The sequence below is a fragment of the Nilaparvata lugens genome, chromosome 6 (assembly GCF_014356525.2).
Source record: "Nilaparvata lugens isolate BPH chromosome 6, ASM1435652v1, whole genome shotgun sequence".
NCBI lineage: Eukaryota > Metazoa > Arthropoda > Insecta > Hemiptera > Delphacidae > Nilaparvata > Nilaparvata lugens.
This window is the reverse complement of record NC_052509.1, coordinates 11,639,871-11,662,615: the sequence shown is the minus strand read 5'-3', so window position 1 is coordinate 11,662,615 and position 22,745 is coordinate 11,639,871. Positions and strand designations below refer to the sequence as shown.

The 22,745-nt window shown below is 33.7% G+C and overlaps 1 protein-coding gene across 1 annotated transcript in view; it reads right to left on the bottom strand.

Moving 5' to 3' along the window:
• Positions 1 to 22,745, bottom strand: part of LOC111058651 (Down syndrome cell adhesion molecule-like protein Dscam2) — a 541,982-nt gene that overhangs the window by 62,256 nt on the left and 456,981 nt on the right. The window contains 7 exon segments of the mRNA XM_039430110.1: positions 2,018 to 2,191; positions 8,122 to 8,241; positions 15,311 to 15,598; positions 18,038 to 18,199; positions 18,810 to 18,920; positions 19,927 to 20,078; positions 21,415 to 21,559. Coding sequence (XP_039286044.1) covers positions 2,018 to 2,191; positions 8,122 to 8,241; positions 15,311 to 15,598; positions 18,038 to 18,199; positions 18,810 to 18,920; positions 19,927 to 20,078; positions 21,415 to 21,559 — 1,152 coding nt within the window.

Here is a 22,745-nt window from a genome sequence, read left to right as displayed (position 1 = left end):
AATTAATGTTGGAAATTGAATCAATGTTTGAAATCTTTCCATATTTAATCATTAAATTGTTCACAAGACTATTAGAATAAGTGTATTATAGTGTCTTTTCACATAATAAAGGCCTCCACTAGAAGTTTTTATGTGTTGAAGTATCTCACCGTTTTTATAAAGTTTGCGATAATATTGTCATAATAATAGCCAGTTGAACATTTCCCAATCATTCATATGATTTGTCTATTATTTAAGTAGAAATAAAAGAATAAATCCGTAATCTTCATATTTATTTTCAAACACGCCTCAGTAGATGCCTATATTCTCCCTATTTAGAGAAGCAAGACTTTTCGAATAGCATTTAATAAAAGAATAAATTAGCCTATACATGAACTATTTGGCTCAACTCACACTTAGACGAGAGCATGTGTTTTCAAATGGTGACACTCACACTTAGTTGAGAGCATGTGTTTTCAAATGGTGACACTCACACTTAGTCGAGAGCATGTATTTTCAAATGATGACAGTCGCGGAGACTAGAGTCGACTGGTCTGAGTGTCACCATTTGGAAACACATGCTCTCGACTGGAGTCGAGTCTCTTCTAAGTGTGAGTTGAACCTTAAATATAAATTCCGTGTGTTGTTCCATTATACTGTATACATTGGACTGTATTGTTTGCTCTATTCAATAAATAAAAATATGATGATAAATTTAGTTTAGAAATTTCCAATTAGGCCATACACCTTACACTACTGTATTGTTTCCTTCAATTTATTTATGTTAGGCTACACTGATAATTATTGATAAATACGGCAGTCTAATCAAGTTAGTGGAATACATATTCCTGTTCATTGTGGAAAGTCTGTTGTAGGCTACATGAATACACTGCATTATTAAAGTTGAAATAGCTCACTTGATTAATCACAACAGATCAATAGTTTGGGCGAAGTTGAAATAGTTTATTGATCGAGAATAAATTATAGAAATCTACATTAATTTTCTCCATTACAACTGCACTCAAAGGATGATGGATTCAATCTGTCATACATGACATCGAAACCCATTCAATTTTTGAAATATTATTTTGTGAATTGGAGATCTGGTTGCGGATTTAATATTACTATTACATGTAATTGATAAAGCGAGAAGATCTCCAATGTACAAAGATGAAACGTGTGTTTTATCATGTTTCGTGAAGGCAATATTATGGTTTTTAGCTCCATGCTATACAAACAAGAGTGAGTTGACTTTTGGTCTGTGAATCAAGGCTGCATGTGTTTTTCACATAAATAGATTTTGAATTTTTCCTTTCGAGGCCCGTGTTCTTTGAACCGTTTTGAAGTTAGTTGTTGAGTTGAGGCATTAGTTACCTGAAAGATTCTGTCTTGAGAATTCAATTATAGGCTGTCGCAGTTCGGGCAGTTTAAACCTACATAATTGTGTTTTCGGGATTTGAATCTTGTAGGGAAAGCTGGTGTTTTGATTCATCAGCTGGCAGAAGTTTTTTTTAATATTTTTTTATTCAAAGTGGGGAGTGGTTTAACCAGACCTTGAGGATCAGGCCAAGGGACAATTTTCAAGGTAAAGTAAGATAATAGTTAATTGTTCATTCATCATTTTCTTTTTTTTTCTCAGTCCCATGATAGAAAAAAAATTTTTTTTGTTTCGTTATTTTCAAAAACCTGAACGACCATTTTTTTCTTTCTTCCCACCGTACGCTTACAAATCTGGGAATATTCACATTGGAATTCTTCATTAGATATAGGTAATTGAATAAAATGAATATTATTCCATACAGTTATTGAATCAGTTAATTGAAGAATTCAAACTGATATAGTTGATACAATTCATACGATTCGATAGAAGTGATACAGTAATATTTATCCATATTCATCTGCTCATTCAATAATACGGTACCCTATTTTATTACATTTCATTAATACAAAATATAATTGTGTGGTATTCAATCACACAAATAATACAATACGGTAAGTCTTTAATTTATACACAAATCATAAATTATATTACACTTACATTTGACCTTGAGTTGTATGACCTTTCCGATACCACTGCCTATACCATTGTTGGCCTGACAGAGATAGAATCCTTCCCTGTCTTCCTTTACATGCTGCAACAGGAGAGACCCATTGCCCAGTAGTTTAGTATGCTGACGATCTCTCATGTCTTGGTATTCACCTGATTTACTACCTGAAAATATGATTATATATGGAGATTATGAGTTTGAGATGAATACTTCCATATTTGTGTGTTCACTAATCACCAATCACTTTAATTAATTATAATTATTTTAATTTATTTTATAATGTATTTATAGTTATTATCATTATTATAGTTTATGATAGTGATTGGTTTGTTATGTAATATTGGAACTTTCACTGTTATAAATTTATTTCTTTTGAAATGAACTTTAAATATATTGTAGCCTAATAAATACCGGTACTGCATAAGTACCTATTGAGTAAAATTAGTCTTTGGACTCTCAATATATATTTTTAATATGATAGAATATTATGGGTAGGCCTATATGATTTCATATGATAATATATTCATTTTATTCATATAGGCCTGTAGCCTATGCTTATATATTATTTCACTCTATAGTGGAATCCAGTCCATTTTAATACTTCATTGCTCTGATGAGAAGTATTTATTAATTGAAGTATTTGAAATTATAAATTAAGTATTCATTAGACAAAAAATACAATTATTCAGGTAAAAACTACAGGCATTAAGCCCAAAACAGTCTTTACTACCATTTACAATCGAATAAAGTAAGTTACTAAAAGAAATAAAAATGAGAGATACAGTACATGCAATTCACAAATATATAAGAAAGATGATAAGTATGAGGAAAGCATAAGTAATTGTAAATAATCTAAGCATAAATAATAAATACAGAATAAAACTAATCTAACTTATCCAAACTCATCTAAAACCTATCCAATAAGTTATAAAGAAAAAAAGAAGAAAAGAAAAAGTTTTAACAACAACAGATATTCAAGTATAAAATTTAAGGGATTTAAACTGTATGTTTCATCAACTCTATAAAATTAATAAGAATCACGGACATCAAATTAATTGAATCAATTCAGAAACTGAATTAAAATTTAATTATGAATAGCCTCAATAATGCGCCTTCTAACCTCACTAACAGGGCCATGCACATCAACACCTTCACAAACGCTATTGAATAGCCTCAAAACTCTATTAAGTGGAGAGCAGAAGTTATGAAGGGTCCTTGATCTTGGTACATGAAAGGTCCTAACTCTTCTGACATTGAACGTGGGTACCTGGAAACCAATCCTAGAGAGGAGAGCGGGTGAATTAATGTAATTTTTCAAAAGTGACACCACAAACATCAATGAAAACCTGTCACGTCTAGCCCTCAAAGAGTCCATATTGAAAAGGGATCTCAAACGTCCAGAAGGAAAACCCAAGGGACAGGCTCTTCTAAATTGCATATAGAATAGGAAGCGAAGGAGCTTATTCTGTACTTGTTCGACTCTTAATGTATCCTGATGAGTAGAGGGACTCCAGACAATAGATCCGTACTCTAGGACACTTCTGACTAGCGACTGATACAGAGTTACAACAGTCTCAACATTATTGAAGCCGGTAGAGTTTCTCAGAACAAAGCCCAATAGCTTGTTCGCTCTGCCAATGATGTGATCAACATGTGCTGAAAAGGACAATGTACAACTGAATACAATACCAAGATCCTTACACATTGTTACCCTCTCCAAGCACACACCATTGATTGAGTAGGGATAACGAGCTGGATTAACCTTTCTGGAGAAAGTCATACATTTACATTTTTTTACATTGATATCAAGCTTATTCACATGGCACCACAATGCAACTCTATCAACATCAGCCTGCAAGGAATAGCAATCATCCAATCCTCTCACCTCTTTGTAGATCTTCATATCGTCAGCGAATATCAAGCACTTGGAGTTGGGTATCTGAAGTGGCAACTCATTTATCAATAGCAAGAACAAAAGGGGCCCCAGATTGCTACCCTGGGGAACACCAGACGTACTGAAATAAGCATGAGAGACCCTTCCTTGAACAGTTACAAAATTTTTTCTTTGAAACAGGTAACTTCTGAATAAATCAACCAAAGCACTACTAAAGCCCAGCTGTGACAGCCTCTTCAACAATATACAATGATTAACACGGTCAAAGGCTTTACTAAAATCAGTATAGATCACATCCATTTCTCCACCGGCATCAAGTACATTGGAGGCAGACACTGTAAACTCCAATAAATTTGTCACAACAGATCTTTCAGGAAGAAAACCATGCTGATTTTCAGACAGTATTGGTCGTGAATACCATAGAATCTCATCATAAAGAGCCCTCTCATAAACCTTAGCAAAGACAGACAATATACTGATTGGTCTATAGTTCATGATGTCATCTCTCCTGCCAGACTTGAAAATTGGGATTATCTTCGAGACCTTCCATCTACTTGGAAAGACTCCATTTCTCAGTGACAGGTCAAATAAATATTTCAACGGTCTTATTAATAGCTCACCACAACCCTTAACAATGAAGGAAGGAATACAATCAGGTCCAGGAGCTACTCTAGGCTTTAATCTTTTGATTGCAGATTGAATACTTTTCTCCGATAATGATGCAACTTCCAGAGTACTATTGGCTGTATCATGCAAAAACTCAATCCCATCACCCTCCTCAAAGCAAGCGGTGACTGGTGAGAAAACAGATCCGAAATAATTGGCGAACCCTGAGGGAATTTCATCTCCAACAAAATTTTTGTCATGCAGAGTCATTTTCTCACAAAATCCATCGGACTTGCGCTTCTCATTAACAAACTTCCAAAAATTCTTGGAATTGGAACCGAGGTCAGACTCAACTTTCAGCAAATAATTCTGATAGGCAACTGCAATCAAAGACTTCAGTTCCCTTCTCAGTCTCACAAATTCATCTTTGTAACGAACTGAAGATCGCTGTTTACGTGCACATTTATTCTTCCTCTTAACCAAGTCAATTATTTGGCGAGTGAACCAAGGCGGATACTTAGACCTCTCACTTGAGATGCTTTTAAGGGGGATCGTGGCATTAAAACACTCATAAATGACACTGTAGAACCAGTCAACGGCCGCATCAACATCCTCAAATCTGTACAAATCATTCCAGTCATAGTCTCTGAGCAAATTATACAGTGCAAAATAATCTGCTCTATGGAAATCATAGACAGGAGGAGCATTAACGGGCGATCGCCGTTTCACAGAAATTCCAGTTATCAAACTTATATTCAGGGCTGGATGGTGCTCAATATCCTCTGGTACCAGTGCATTAGAGTCATGCTCAACGTTTATAACGGGTAAACCACAAAGAACCAAATCTAGAGTGCGTAGGTTAGAGTTTTTTATTCCATTGATTGACTTCAAGTCAAAGAAATTTAGAAAATGTCCTAACCTCTTAGCTGCTACCGAACCATTGTGAAGATCATAATTACAATCTGTTACTTCAGGCAAATTAAAGTCACCAGCAATAAGCAGTCGATCTCCAATCAAGTGGACATATCCTTCAATACAGTCAAAGTACTTTCCATAGCTCTCAGAATTGGCAGAGTTGAGGAAGTAAACAACATTAACATATATAGGACCATCCCTATCAAATATTTTAATCATCAAGCTCTCAAAACTCCGACAATCGAAAGATGAGTTGATGTTGGCACACTCTTCAGAACGGATTTGCTTACGAACCGCTATCAGAACTCCCCCTCCCCGACATGAGTCACTTCCGGGGCGATCCCGGCGATAGACGACATATCTTTCATCAAAGACCTCATTATCAGAAAAACCAGAATTCAGCCATGTTTCAGTCAACAAGATCAAGTCATACTCAGAAGCAAGTAAAGATTGTAATAACACATGAGTTTTGGTCCTTAAACCTCTCACATTTTGATAATAAACGCTCAATTCCCTAGAAGCCATAGCAACTAATAATCAATTACAGCCCACCCCTAAACTCAACAAAAATTCCCAATCAAGCATCATGCAAATGATACACAAATATGTGCAAGTAATATAACCAATTGATTAAAGATTAAAAATGTTTAGAATTAGATAAAGAGTTCTGAATGTAAGCAAATGAGGATGAAAAGATTATTTAACAATAGAAAAATTGGAATTTAGAACTAATTAATTAATTAAAGAGCAATCACGAATACTCTCAAGATAAAAATGGAAGAGAAAAAGAAGCTGAAAAAAGAAAGACGATATAGAAGAATTAATTAATCCAAAGAGCAATAAGCTAATATTGATTTGAATAATGATAAAAAAATGTTTAGAATGAGTTGGAGTTGAGCAAATAAGGAAGAGAAGATGATTTTACAAAAGAAACTTATTAATTAATCCAAAGAGCAATAAGTGAATGCTCTCAAGATAAAATAACAGAGAAAAATCTGTATGAGATAGAAGAAAAAATCCCACCCGGGACCACCAACAGCCTAAGCCTCCAACCACACAGCCTAACCCACAACAACTAAAACAGAAAAAAAAACAATACAAAAAAAAATGTGATTGATTTTCTGAAGGAGCATCGATGTTTAAAATTTTAACATCAAACACCAGTAATTTCTGTTGACAACGAACGGTTGTGATAATAGTCCAGATAATGATCATTATCATTTCCATAGTTTGACAGCCTACTTGGCACTACAAAATGAAGGAATGCTCATAGCACTGTCTCAACACAGCTCTTGATACATTGGCTAGGATAGAAACGCCTACATTAGGTTTAATTCAACAATGACAATGAAATATAATATTCTACTGGAGCAGTCGATAAAAAAATAATAATAATGGATGAGAAAAAAATATATAGGCCATATGAGTGTGTTAGGTGGAAGCAAACTCTATCTAATCCATATAATACTTCATTGGACTCTTATCAGCCTATCAGCTATGAACTGCAGCCTATCTACTTATCAGCCTACTACCTCCGAAAAAGTATACCATGTTACTAATCTGACATTAATGTTCAATCCCGCTAGATGAAACAAAACAATATCCTACTTCGTATCTCGATTGATTGAATGAATTTAAAATTATCACTTATAGTAATTAAAAGTATTTATATAAATAGAAAGGTAGTTCGAATAGTCACAGCTCGAACGGAATATTCAACAAGCTGGTGGCTTAAACCATATAGGGAAACGAAATTCTATAATAAATTTGATCCAATTTTTTCTATAACTTTTACAGTATATAAAAAATGGATAATAAAATTTCCAATACAAATAAGCACTTTGAGATACTATTTTAAATAATCATTCCATATGAACGGTATATTATTCATAGATAAAGTAATAACCATAGAGATTTCTGCCTAAACTGTAATGAACCACATTACAATCAGCGAGAATATTAAGCGAGAAGATTTTATTAAGTAATAGATTGTAATTTTTAATAAATCCATAGGTAATGAATCTACATATAATTAAGATGAAATATTTTGTTGATTAGTTATTTATTCTACATTGTTAAGAGACGATCTGACAACAGAGCAAAGCGAGAATGAGTTAGCGCTATGCGCTTTGTTGAATGAAAGACAAGGATAGCAATACCATCGCTTATCAAACACTGCCATTATAACGTGGACCTCACTATAGAGGCTATATGATAGAGTTGATGATTTGATTCACATACAATTTAAACTCCAAATAAATGTACAAACTAGAATTTTGAATTAATCAGATTAATTGAAATCCAAACACCGAACCGAACCAAAAATGTCCACCACAATTGTAAACATAATATATTATTAAAAATCTCACCTTTATTTAATTCATTTATACAATTTATTATTTTACAAAGGCGACTTTCTAGAAGTATTTTAAGCCTAGGTGATGATAATGGGATGAATGATAATACAATGAAGGTAGAGTACATTATCAAAATGATAGGGAGAGGAAAAATAAGGTAACCTTATGCTATTCCTCTCCCAAATTTAGATAACACATAGTCCGAAATAGGAACCTGAAACCACGATAAAAATAAGAATTTGCGCCTTTACTTGTTCATATTATTTTAAGATATAGGCCTACTGACAATTAAAATGTGAATTTAATTGGTTAGATACTATACCAGTGGCTTTTTTCCATGTAATAGTTGGTTCGGGAACTCCTTGAGCTTGACAGTTGATGACAACATGACGGTTTCTCTCTACACTCGCGTCAACTGGTTCAATTGACCATCTTGGAGGAACTGTAAAAATAGAGAAAGTTCCATGAAAAACTCCATCAGAACAATGATATAAAGTATTTATGGAGAATAACGAGATTGGGGTTGAAGATAAAAAAAAATTTGTTTAAAAACCATAGGGTTATAGCTTTTGAGACATTATATTGTCATTATGTAGGTCTATGTCTCACTATTTTTGTTATACAATTGTGATTTTGTTTGTTTCAGACATTTGAACTTCATCATTATCATGTTGGAGCAAAGACTAAGTACAGACTCAAAACGTTTTTATTGGGAAATAATAATGATTCATTTAAAATAATGAGAGAATAATAACTTGAAGCTCTGATAGAATTAATATTTGCTGAGTTGACAACACTTGCAAAATTATGCCATGGAAATCTTTAAGACGATTTTTAATATAAAAAAACTTTGTTAAATAACTGTGACGTGAAGTATTTATCCATTCATGTCTCCAGAGTATGATATAATAAACTCACTAAAATAACTGTGACGTTTAAGCTTAGTATTCATTCATGTTTCCACGCTACAGGAGGAGCGAAATTGTTTCTCAAAAATTTCCCAATAATTGCAATAATTTCCTTTCATCTACTGTCATTATGTGTATTATAAATAGTGGAGAAAAACTTTGTATCAGCATAATTTCATCTGGACATACGAGTATTATACTAAATTATAAATAATATATCATATACTCGTATTTATGGTAGGCCTATCAATAATAATATACCGAATATTACAAACTCTTCAAATAATTTAAATTGGAATTATAAAGATATTAAATATTTCATTTCCTATAACTTAAAGGTGATTCAACACATTATTGGAGTAAGCAAGGGTTCGTTTAAGCAGAGTATAACACATTAAAACGGAGCTTGAAGCATTTTCACATTAAATCTTGGTTTAAGCATTTTCTGTCATATTTAATAAGCAGCATAAACGTTTAGGGATTATTTGTGCAAGTGCATAGTGCTATAAGAAGCTGGAGAAGCACATATATTTCAGAAGTTCATTTTTGTCTGACAGATTAGAAATAAGCAAGAAATCGGACATTTATAGAGAAAGCAGAAGAGAATTGTCTCTCAAGCCGCGTTTAAACCAAAGTTAATAACAAAATGTTAATAACTTAATCCTTATAGATTCTATTAGATTGAACATAAATTATCATACTCATGATGAACATATGTGTTTGTCAAGTTCCGTTCAATCTAATAGAATCTATAAGGATTAAGTTATTAACATTTTGTTATTAACTTTGGTGTAAACCCAGCTTTAGATTGAAAGCATTATTTATCTATATGGAATAAATACCTAAACTATCAAAAAAGCCTTTTGACGTTGTTTGTTCGTTCTCCTCATGTAGATTATATTTGAAATACCACCATTGATATCATATTATAGTCTATTCTGTAGATAAATAGGTTTTTCACTTCAGTTTGGGCAAATTTATGAGCGAACTATAAGGCTGGTCACACACCGTTCAGTCAAGACAAGACTAGTCACGTTTAGTCACAATACTTCACATAGTTCCTTATGAAGACATGTCTTATTGCAATGACTAATCAGTGTGTGTTGCGTCATAAGTATCAATGTAAAGTATTGTGACTAAACGTGTCTTGTCGTGTCTTGACTAATCTGTGTGTGACCAGCCTTAGGGTGGGTAAACACCAGTTTGTTGATGCTATAGTCACGATTAGTCACAATACTTCAGATAGTTGCTTATGAAGCAACACACACCGATTAGTCATTGCAATTAGACATATCTTCATAAGCAACAATGTGAAGTATTGTGACTAAATGTGACTAGTCGTGTCTTGACTTATCTGTGTGTGACCAGCCTCAGGGTGGGCACACACCAGTTGATGCTAGTCAGGATTAGTCACAATACTTCAGATATTTGCTTATGAAGCAACACACACCGATTAGTCATTGCAATTAGACATGTCTTCATAAGCAACTATGTGAAGTATTGTGACTAAACGTGTCTTGTCTTGTCTTGACTAATCAGTTTGTGACCAGCCTTACAGTTTAGAATGAATTTGTGATTCCCACATAATTCATAATACATTATACATTTAGATTCATATGTAATAGGCCTGATTATATTACTCTCAACAATAAACATATGAAGATTATCAGATTTTTAAAGGACAGTTACAAAGATAAAAATTAAATTTTTATTATAAATTCAACAGATTATAATGATGAAGGAAATACATATCAAAAGTTTTCTTCATGTTTCATTCAATGAATAAAGCTTCAAGATGCAAAGCTCATTGAATTGTATGGATACACAAATATGATATGAATATTGATAACAGAGAAAATTGATTAATCTCATATCAGATTTGTGCCGTCTAATACAAGAGAAAGGTTTGAGATGAAACAAATAAAAATCGGCTACAACTGGGGTGAGGGACAAAAAGCATAAAGATTCAGCTCCTAAATAATTTTTGAAACAATAATTATTATTAAACGAAAATCCAAATTAAATGCTGTAAATTATTGAAACTATTTGAAGCATTTCAATATCTTCAACACCTTGCTATAAACCATACACATATCCATAACTCATTAATCTGTGGTATGATGATATTCAGCATCTAAACATTTAGTTCTAAGATCAACAGATTTTTGAAAATAATTTCCACTCTAAACATGAAGAAGCCTCAAAATAATATTTCCCTTTCAGATTCAGCAGCAGAAGCATTATACTATTCCTAGAAAAGCTCCTATTATAAGGAAAAATTATCATAAGATTCTATGTGATAATAAAAATATCAATTTGTCAACTTTGATAAAAACAATGACACTATTCTAATAATTGAATATATTAATTAAGCAAGATCTTTGCAGACCAGATATCTGTGACACGATCAATTTTTTTGAAATAATCTCAAAAATTAGGAAACTATTTCTTTCGATGGTCGAGTCAAAGCTGTTCCATTCTACAAAGATCTTGTACAGTTATTTGTTAGTATGAATTCAAACTACAATGGTGTTTCAAAAAGTATGTTTTTGCTTCTATTTCACAATTTTTGTTCTCAAAAAGGTCTTTTGAAAAGTGGGGAGCTTAAAGATATATAGAACAGATCCACTTGAAAAGTTAACGAATAGGCTAGAAGTATGTCTTTACTTATATTCTCCATTTTTGGTTTCTCAAAAAAGGTCATTTGAAAATTGGAGAGCTTGAAGATATATAACAGATTCACTTGAAAAGTTGATAAATAGGCTAGAAAAGTTTTTATACTAGTTAGAATATATTTAGTAAAGATTTTTAGCAGCAAAGATGAAGAAGTTCAGGAGTTTATGGAGAAGCAAAACACATATAGATTAATACACTTATTTGAGGTAGACAGAATTTTTAAAGCACATCCATCAAAGCAGTAAGCTTCATCCTTCAATGAATAGGCAGTGATTTGGAAGAAGAACACTGATAAAGCCTGGTTAACATTTAACATTGCAAGTGATAACACATAATAAGAAGCATAAAAGTGATCATTCAATATAAATTATTATTATTAGTGATTTTATAGCAGTCATCCAGTGCATTGTTTATGATATTTATGTGATTTTTCATGGATTTCTCAATGAACAGTTGAATAACTGAAATATCCCAACATTTTTTTCCAGAATACCATATTTCATTCAATATAATTTATTAGTGATGGTAAGCTATTGCAGTCCAGTGTATTGTTTCCAATATTAATTTATTCATGAAAAGTCTCAAGTTTATTTCTTTGAGTTGAGCAGGGTTTACACAAAAGTTATAAACAAAATGTTAATAACTTAATCCTCATAGATTATTTTAGATTGAATGGAACTTGACAAACACATATGTTCATCATGTGCATGATAATTTATTTTCAATCTAATAGAATCTTTAAGGATTGAATTATTAACATTTTGTTTATAACTTTGGTGTAAGCCCAGCTTAACTAGGATTTTTTTATTGAACAATTCACTAACTGGAATATTATCTTAACAAATCTTTCAAGAATATCTCATGGGAATATCTCTCATAGGCCTACAGTCTAATAATTTGTTTTATGTTCTTATTTGTGGACTATTATAGGCCTAATAATGGATTCCAGATTTTCAATTTTCCAACAAACAATGGAGTTAATCGTATATAATATGAATACAAAAACAATGTCGTAGCCTCTTAATATAATCATGAGCTTCTAAAAGAATTTATATTTAACCGATGATAGATACACTATGTTACTATTCTTAGCTTAATTTCTTTGTTTTTTCATGAACTCTACAATAAATTTAATCTCGATAGAGTGGAATGAATGATTGATTTTTCAGGGTAGACAATTGTTGATAATTAGAAATTTGAAAATACTTAAATTTATCATTGAGAAAGAATCTGTTTCAGTAGATTTATCAATCATACAGATATTCATAAGTAATTTCAGCAAACTGTTTTAGTATTTATTTCAGAAAAGTGTATGCTGAGCCACTTCATTTTATTGTTCATATAGAGTGAATCATAACACAGTTTGTGAGGTTTTGAAAATTAAAGATTAGTTTATTCTTTTTAATTCGAATTCTATTGAACAATTTACTGAATTTTGAAGTGGAAAACTTTTGAAAATCAATGAATAATTTATTCATTTTGAATTTGAATTCTAGTGAACAATTTACTGAATTTTGAATTAGAAAACTTCAAACATATCTTTAAAATACCATTGTATTTGTGACAATGCTACACATATACTAACTATATATCAAAACATGCAGAAAAAATACCACACACCATTCCATAGAAAAAATCTACGTCTACAAGATGAGACAAATGAGGAAAAAGAAGGAAGATATAAGAAATTATGAGAGAAATAAAGATGGTGCAAACTTATGTTAGTTACCTGGTGATTAACAAACCTGGGGTTCAAACTTTCAATCCACTTTCGCAGGTGATTTATTCGCATTCCTCAGTGCCAAAGCGTAACGAGAGAGAGAGACAGATAGATAGCGCACACTGAGTGAGTGAGTGAGTGAGAAAGCGTTCTTGTAGTTTTTGTGTGGTTGGTGAGGGGATTTGGGAAAATCATGGAGGGTAGAATAGATGGAGATGCCCATGGAGGTTTTGTTTTTTGTGAGTTTATTACAAGTTTGAATAAAAGTTGAGATGTAGAGTAATTCATCAATACAATGATTATATAATCAATAATTCACCATGGCTTAATAATTAATATTATAGCCTTATTATTTAGTTTAATAGTGTGATTCAATCAATGATTAACACAGGTTTTGTCTTTGTTGAAGTCAATGTTATCATGATAGGCTAAATAATTCTTTGAATTTTGATGAATGTTGAATCAAATTCATCAATGGAAATATTTAAAAAAACACAATTTTTTATATTCAGAGCTTTGATTTTCTATATATTTATTCATTGATATAGAATAAATCAGTGAGTGATAATGGTTATACAAGAAATATAACTATCGCAATCAACAATCATAATATCTATAATCTGTATCAATATTTGCTCTCACGATATCCAACTGTAGAATTTCTTTACTTGCTATTAATGTTGAATGAAGTAAAATATTCTATGCAATTATTTGAGGCACCTAGCAGAATATTGTTTGGGGTAGTTGACAGCATTCAATTCAAATCTTTGTTCCATATTAGGCTATCATAAAACATATATTATCATAGTATTTGGATAGATTCATCTCTCATGTATTTCCATTTTTTAAATTCATTTTTCTTGTTATTTCAGTAGGGGTTTCAGACAAACTATATTTCTTGAAGCATTTTTATGGAATACAAAACATGTACTATCTTTGTGAAGGACATTTTCCCAGTAGAATTTGGAAACAATGTACTTCTAGAAATTTTTATATGGATTACACACAACACAGATTACCGTATTCTTGTGAATGAGATTTTCCCAATAGAATTTGGAGTCAATCTGTTTTTAGAAGCCTTTGTATGATCATATAACCCAGACTATTATTTGTGGAGAGCATTTTTCCAATAGAATCTTTTAGACAAACTATATATTTCTGAAAACCTTCCTGTATGAATTATGCAACATATAGGTATTACTTGTGAAGGGAATTTTCCAGAAGAATTTTTAGACAAAGAATATTTCAAAAAACTTATGTATTGATATGATTGAACAACACGAATCATTCTTGTGGAGGACATTTTCAAGTGAAATTTGGAGGAGCCTCTGTATGAATTACACAACAAAGATTACTTATTTTTTGTAAAGGGCATTTTTCATCAAGCCCACATCTTTAGACAAACTATAGCCTACATTATTTATGGAAGCATTTGTATGAATCACACTACACAAATTATGTTATGTGATGAAGGGTATTCTTCCAGTAACATTTTCAGACAGACCATATATTTGTAGAAAAACTTTGTACATTGTATGAATTGAACTAACATCTATTATTATTCTGAGAACCTTTGTATGTATGACTTGAGACAGATTATTTGTCCAGGGAATTCTTCCAGTATCTACCTACCTAACATTCCCAGACAATCTATATTTTTAAAAACCCTTAGTAGCCTACATTGTATGGATTTAAAAACACCGTTTATTATTCTGAAAACCTTTGTGCTGTATGACTTGACACAGTAGATTATTTGTAAATGGCATTTTTCCAGTAACATCTTCAGACAAACCATATATTTCTAAAAAAATATTTGTAGCCTACATTGTATGAATTAAACAAACATCTATTTATTATTCTTAAAACCTTTGAATATAATAATGACTTGAGTCAGATTATTTGTCCAGGGAATATTATTCCAGTATCTATACCTACCTAACAATCCCAGATAATCTATATTTTTCAAAACCCTTAGCAAGTTGTATGGATTTAACAACACTGTTTACTATTCTGAAAACTTTTGTATCGATATGACTTGACACATGCTATTTGTGAAGGGCATATTTCCAGTAGAATTTTTAGACAAACTATATTTCTTAAGAATCGTCTTTACATTGTAAGGATTAAACAACACCGATTATCATTTGTAAAGGGCATCTCCACCTTTCTCCCCTCCCCGGAACCAGGACAGGACAGGGTTGTGTTACCTTTGACCTGCAGTTTAGAGCTGTATCGCGCCTGCTTGGCTGGATTGGTGGCCACACACGTGTAGACGCCGCTATGCTGAGAGCCCAGACTCGCCACAGACAGCAAACTCGAATATTGGTCGAGTGACGTCAAGTTAACTCCCTCGCCGGCCACCAGGGGCGCGTCGTCCTTCAGCCAGTGAATGGCCAATGGCGGATCGCCGCGACTCACGCCGCACACGACTCGTGTGCGCGACGCTTCGGTGAGGCCGTCCGACGGAAACGAAAATGGCTCTATTATCGGGGGAACTGCGGACCAGAAACTACAGTTAACGCCGGCCGAAACGAAAACGGGGACCGGAATCTACGGTAAGGGTTGAACCCGGGGGGTGGTGGACCTGGGGAGGCTGGGGAGTGGTTGTGGAGAGGTCATGGGGGATTCTGAATCTCTTTCAAGTGGAAATAATGTTTAACTCTCTTAGAAAACGTTTAAACATTTTCACAATCCTTGACGAGACAACAAAGTTTGAAGCTTATCAATTTCACTATTAACCAAATTATGACATTATTTTGAGGGCCATTATTATTAGCCTATTGACCTGTTTTCCATCACCAATCATTGTGTGAGTAGGCCTATGTCTGGCCATCTTTGATGAATAAATTAACTACAATGTGGACACTTTTATGATTTCCATCAACTTCAAATTTCAAATGTTGGATTGATTGCATCAAGATACAGTGTATTGATAAAAATACAATTGGTTGAAACAATAACTGTATCTTACATTATTTCTCAGGCTTATTTATTCAATGTGGATTGCAAAAAATCCAGTTTCCAGTGTTCCGGTTAGAATAATGAATGTGTGTTAGTGGAAAACACAAAGAATTCGGTTATTATAGACTTCTTACTTTTCAGCAAAACAAGTTCTGGAAAGTATCTTTACTTTTTGGGTTAGAGCAGGAGTTCTTAAAGACCTTTGTTCATTCTCTGCAGAGTTGAAAAGTCTGTTGAAGAGTCCTCTCGTTCCTTGAAATCTACAACTATTCTGTTTTAAGCAATGATACATTGTTGTAGAAATTATCAATTTTTTGAAAATAAATTAATAATTGGATATGACGTCTCGAAAACACCTTCATACTAGAAACAAGTTAGACCTTTTCCATGACCATGAGAGCCAGGATTGATTGATTGATTGATTGCATTCATAAGGGTGGAGTTAGGACGCCAGGATAAGAACGTTTAAATGAGATTAGATGGAAGAATGTCGTATTTTGGTTTTCTATTGTGATGAATCAATAGATCAAATTCATTGTAATAAAAAACAGGCAATTGGGAGTAGAGCAGTCTTGAGTTAGGCCTGTTGCTCTAGCTCAGTCATTGATAAATTGATAAATATTGAGAATTCCAACAGATTCAGAAACCCCCATACCTTTCCACAACCAGACCCCAACCGCGCACGCAAGTCCCAACAAAGGTCACTTACAAAACTAGATCTCAAGAGTTGAAAAGAGGAAGAAAACCAACAGACAAAGAAGTGAAAGAGAGATAGTAAAATGTTGGCAAACGGAGGATGTGATTGGTGCTTTACCGTTGACCACAAGTCGCTGAGTGTGCATTACTTGAGCGGCCGGGTTGGCGGCGACACACGTGTAGTTGCCGTTATGCTCCGGCGACAGGCTCTCCACCAATAGGATGCTGTTGAAACGGTCCACGTGGGTCACCGAGACCCCTCCGGAGGTGTCCTGGAGACCGCCGGAGTTCTGGAGATTGCCAGAGGTCTGCAGGTCCATCGGTCGGCCATCTTTGAGCCAGGTAATGGTCAGCGGAAGGTCACCCTTGGTCACGGAACACGTCAGGCTGGCACGGTCGCCCACGTTGTGGGTGCGGTCGGGGATAATTGGGCTTAGCTTGGGGGGCACTGCAATGATATAACACAAAGCACATACATGTAAGGGGTGAGTGACGCTGTCAACGTGTGACGGTGTCAAAGTGTGACAGCGTCAAAGTGGGTTGCCGACAATGTGGGATGATGTCAATGTGGGTGGACGACAAAGACTGATGCGGCACTGGGCTGCTCTCTGAGCTGTTCATGCTGAAATACTGGGAAGATCAATATGACAGAGACAATAAATTTTCTCATAGAAAAGTGCTATAAGTTTGGGTACACTCAACTTAGACTCAAAAACCGCGAAAAGCGTTGTATCCAGAATTTGGAATCTAGATGAATATATCACATCTATTAAAAATATCAATGTCAAGCTCCTAGTTGAAAATCAGGAGTTGTTTGGTATCCAAACTAGCAAGTCTTCCTGAAAAACTTGATATCTTCCTCTTGTCTCTTCATAATTTATATAAATAATAGTTTTTCCTTTTAATACAATATATTATTTCATCTCATATCCTGTTAGTAATTGATCCTAATAAATAGATCGATTCTGTATTACAAGTAATTTAATCAGAGCTCATGACATCAGAAGAATAAGTTACAGTTTGAATTGATCAAAATACATGTATCATCAGGAATGTGGGTGTCAAGGGATGGAGACGTGAGGCTGTCGATAGAGACGAATGGAGAGGCATTTTGAAGGAGGTCAAGGCTCTAAATGAGCTGTAGCGCCAGGGAGTAAGTAAGTAAGTACATGTAACATATTGCTAATGAACAATTAACAGTTCTGTTTTCAAATAATAAAATTTTCAATTAGATTATGTGATTCAAAATTGCTTAAAATAATGAAAGAGACGCATACCAATGACAGTAACCTCTCCCGTTCTCCTAGCAGTCTGTCCTTGTTTATTTCTGGCCCAGCAAGTGTACAGTCCGGCATCGGATGTTTTTTGAACGGGCGAAATTTTCAAAATTCCCCCGGGAAGCACCCTTTGTCTCAGGTCTTCTGGTAGCTCTCTTCCACCTATAAAATTTTGAGAAATAATATTATGAGGAACAAATAAAAATGTAAGATCAATAATACTTTGATAGTCCAATCTCATTAATAGAAAGTCTCAAGCAAGCATTGTTCGTCAATGATTCTTCTTCATCAATAGAAAATGCCAAGCATTTGAAATTGTGAACAAAATATGTAGGTTGACATGTGAAACGTAAGATCTTTTGATAGCTCTTTCTACATATAGAACTAGAAAACTATAGAACATTTTCAAAATAAGATAATTTGCTGTGAAATGTAAGATCTTCTGATAGTTCTTTCCACCAATAGAAATGTCAAACAATAGAAAATTTTCAAAATGAGATAATCTGCTGAAACAAAAACAGAAGCAGGCCATGTTTTGAAAACGTAAGTACCCCACAGTCTCTATTCCAAACTTGATAATTGTTTGAAAGTTCTACAATTGATTGATCATGATAATTCAGTACCTATCAACTCCTGGAATTTCTTAAGACTACCGAATTATAATACTAGACTATAACTGGAATGACTGCTACAACTCCAATTTAAATTCATGATAATATTCATCTCAGTCTGTTATTCTATCTCGTATTCTCATTCTATTAACCGTAGTTACCTCTCTCCCAGCGTATTTCTTCAATAGGGTACCCGGCAACTGGACATTTTAGCTCGAAATCCTCTCCAGCTACAGCTGTCACTTTTGGAATCACTCTGATGTACGGGAGACCTGCAGAATACACACGTTTATAATGTATTCGCATAGCTACTCATTCTGTACAGGACACCAGCAATACAAAAGTCAATAGTAGCTCTCCCAATTATATTATCAATACATAAATTACACTAATGACATTACAATTGGATGTTGTCAGAAATATCACAAATTTATTGCAAAATTTCATACATGTTTCACACTGGAGATGACACCATTGGTGTTGAAGTGGTTAGGTCCACGTTATAATGGCAGTGGAGAAAGATAGGCGAACAACCTTGCCTAACCTCTGTCTTGTCAATGCCTTCTATAGACGGTAGCTGATACAGGTTTATCGATGTAATATTAACGGTTCATTCACGTTTAAAAAAATCAAATTATATTCTATTAAGCAGGAAATTATATCTTTCAATAATTTCTTAATGGATTTTCATGATTGAGATGGAATATCTTGTTAATTAATTATTAATTCTACATTGTTAAAAGACGATCTGGCAACAGAGCGAAGTGAGAAAGAGATAGCGCTATCCGCTTTGTTGACAGATAGACAAGAATAGCAATACCATTGTCATTATAACGTGGACTTCACTATAGGTTGGGGCATTCTACTAGAGATCGCTCTAGAGATAAAGATGGCATTGTGATGCTGAATTGTCATCTAAAGGTTTCTGTGTTCATGCGTCCGATTTTAAAACGCCTGAGCAATTTCTAGCTGGAAAATATTGCTCCAAATAATTTGAAAAATGATTTTGAAATTCAAAAATACTATACTATGTATCCTTTCCTTAACTGCACCTGATAAAAAGTATTTTCATTTCAAAATCAGTTTGGAAAGTAAGAACCCATTTAGTCCCTATTTTATTTATTTACTTACAACATATTTACAAAGGCAACTTTATAGAAGTCGGCTATTTTAAGCCTAGGTGATATTAAAAACGATCATTCATGGTGATTTCAAGAGATCTGATTATTATTCTATGAATCATGTTGAGGATGAGATTATATTTAGTATTTTCCATACCATAAACGTTGAGCCTTGCAGAATGTACAGCCTTCCCAGCTCTGTTCTCAGCCGAACAGGAATACTCTCCACCATCATCCACGCTAACCGACGAGATATTCACGTGACTGATGACGTCACCGTGTATTGTCACGTACTGTCCTATCACGAATCTGTCAACAATAAAACAAAATTCATAAATAATCAACTTTGAATATGTTCAAGCAAAACTAAAGTACAGGTCTCAACGTCTTAAACCTGAGATCTTCAGGCAAATTTTCTTCTTCACTGAGAATTGCTTTTCATTTCATTTATTCATAGACAGTAGGTACAATGCAGGTAAAAACAACAGGTATTCGCCCAAAACTGCTTTAAACATTAATTTGGAATACACAGTCTAGAGGTTATGTAAATGATAACTTAATTCACACACTATTTTGAGTCCAAAAAATGTATGATATAGTGAGGTCCACGTTATAATGGCTGTATTTGATTAACATTGGTGTTGCTATCCTTGTCTATCATTCTAAAAAGAAGTTAGTGCTTTCCTTCTCTAGCATCGCGACGTTGCCAGACGTTTTCAACAATGTAGAAATAATTATGATCAGTTAAGAGAATATCAAATCTCAATCATGGAAATTTCCAATAAGATATTTTAAAATGTGTTTCTATTAGAATATAATTTATTATTTGAACCAAGAATGAACATTAAGTATTACAATGTAATATAATCTGATGTCATCAGATACACCTGTATTAGCTATCATTTTTGACCGTGCGAAGTGAGGTCTAAGATTCAAGTCGACGGTTTTGCATTTCTCTTTATGTTTATATTTTTGTTTATATATTCCGCATTTACAGCGGAACGCAACAATAGAATTTCATGAAATTTGACAGGTATGTTCCTTTTTGAATTTCATGTCGACGTGAACATACGGTTTTTTGAAATTTTACATTTTAAGGATGATACTAAAGGATAAAGGGAGTCTCCATTGAACGCCAATATTACCGTGAAAATCAGACTTGAGAATTATTCATTATAAATCAGCTGTCTAGTGGACTAAAATACTACCCGTACAAAAACATCGAACATCTTGGAAATGTATTTTTCCATCAACGTTGTAGACAGTTGCAGCCAGACCTGATAACAGCGCTCACACTCACATTCCGGGACGACACGTCACGGTACGATAGGACAGAAAGCCCTATGTTTACTTAGGATATTTTCTAGACATTTTAAATTGATAAATAAACAATTAATTTTCGAGAAAACACAACAACAGGTCAATGTAACTTACTGATCGCGAGCTCTACTGTTCACAGAACTACTAGTTATATAGAAGGCAGTGAATCGGCAATGCTGATTTTCTATGTACTTCAACACTGTCATTATAACGTGGACCTCACTATATCTGCTTTTTCGAATGATAGACAAGGATAGCAACATCAATGTTGATCAAATACTGCTATTATAGCGTGGACCTTACGCTAAAGTTGAGAGTGACTCACCGGCTGTTTTTGGGTAGAGGAAACCCATCCAAAGCCCAGGAAATGGAAGGGGTAGGATTTCCACTGGCGCTGCATTTCAGGGAAACTGCAGGACCTGGTTGCAATGTCTGCTCTATGAAGCTGTACGACAATACTGGTGAAGCATCTGAAACATTCAATCATCAGAATTGAATGAATTTCAAAATAATCATCGAATAGATAACCAGAATAGAATACATTTCCGAAATGATCATCACAATTGGAATTGAAACATTGAAAAAACTTTTGAGGTGATGAGCGTAACTTATTTTTTGAACTATTTATATAACAATTTGAGAAAAGAACAGTTTTGGGCTTCGAGCTTGTTGTTCCTTCTCTAATCATTCATGATTAGTTGAGAATGATATTGCACCTACAAATGTATGAATCGATAAAACTATTAAATCTTAAACTAATCAATCATTTTTTTTCCATCAATAGGCTACTATTATCACAATGATCTTCAATAATAATAGATATATTATAATTATCTGAAAGAGGAAAACCTTGCACTAGACATATTCATCTTTGTGCTAGCTACAGGGTGGGTAAAAGTCCGAGAACAGCTCAATATCTCATACACAAAGGTTATTTGACGGTAGGAGTGATTGGGGATCCTACTCAAATTGGAAATACTACTTTACCATGATATCAAAAATCTGGTCCGCCATCTTGGATCCGCCATATTGAATGCAACTTTATTTTATAAATAGGAAGGTGGTCATGCAATGGATGATTTCGATACGAAATTTCAAGAAAAAAATGAATGGCGAGAACTGCATATCGATATCTCAAACCGTTCAGAAGATTTTATTCACATTATTAATCAATATCATGCATATCAGAAATGAAATACATACGTGGTATTGAATTATAATGTGAATATCTTCTGAACGGTTCGAGATATCGATGTGCGGTTTTCACCATTAATTTTTTCTTGAAATCATCCATCGCATGACCACATTTCTATTTGAAAAAATGAAGTTGCTCATTGTTGCCCATATTGAGTAGTATTCAATATGGCGGATCCAAGATGGCGGACCAGATTTTTGAAGTCATAGTAAAGTAGTATTTTCAATTTGAGTAGGATCCCCAATCACACCCACCGTCAAATAACCTTTGTGTATGAGATATTGAGCCGTTCTTGGACTTTTCACCCACTCTGTATATTCTACTAGCTTGTATTGATCGTTTAAATTCCAATTATAATAAAGTCTAAAAGGTTACGGTATGTGAATGTCACGCACTTCACACTTCTGGTGCAAGGATACTCACTCATTGAGAATAATATTGACAAGTGATATAAGCAAGAT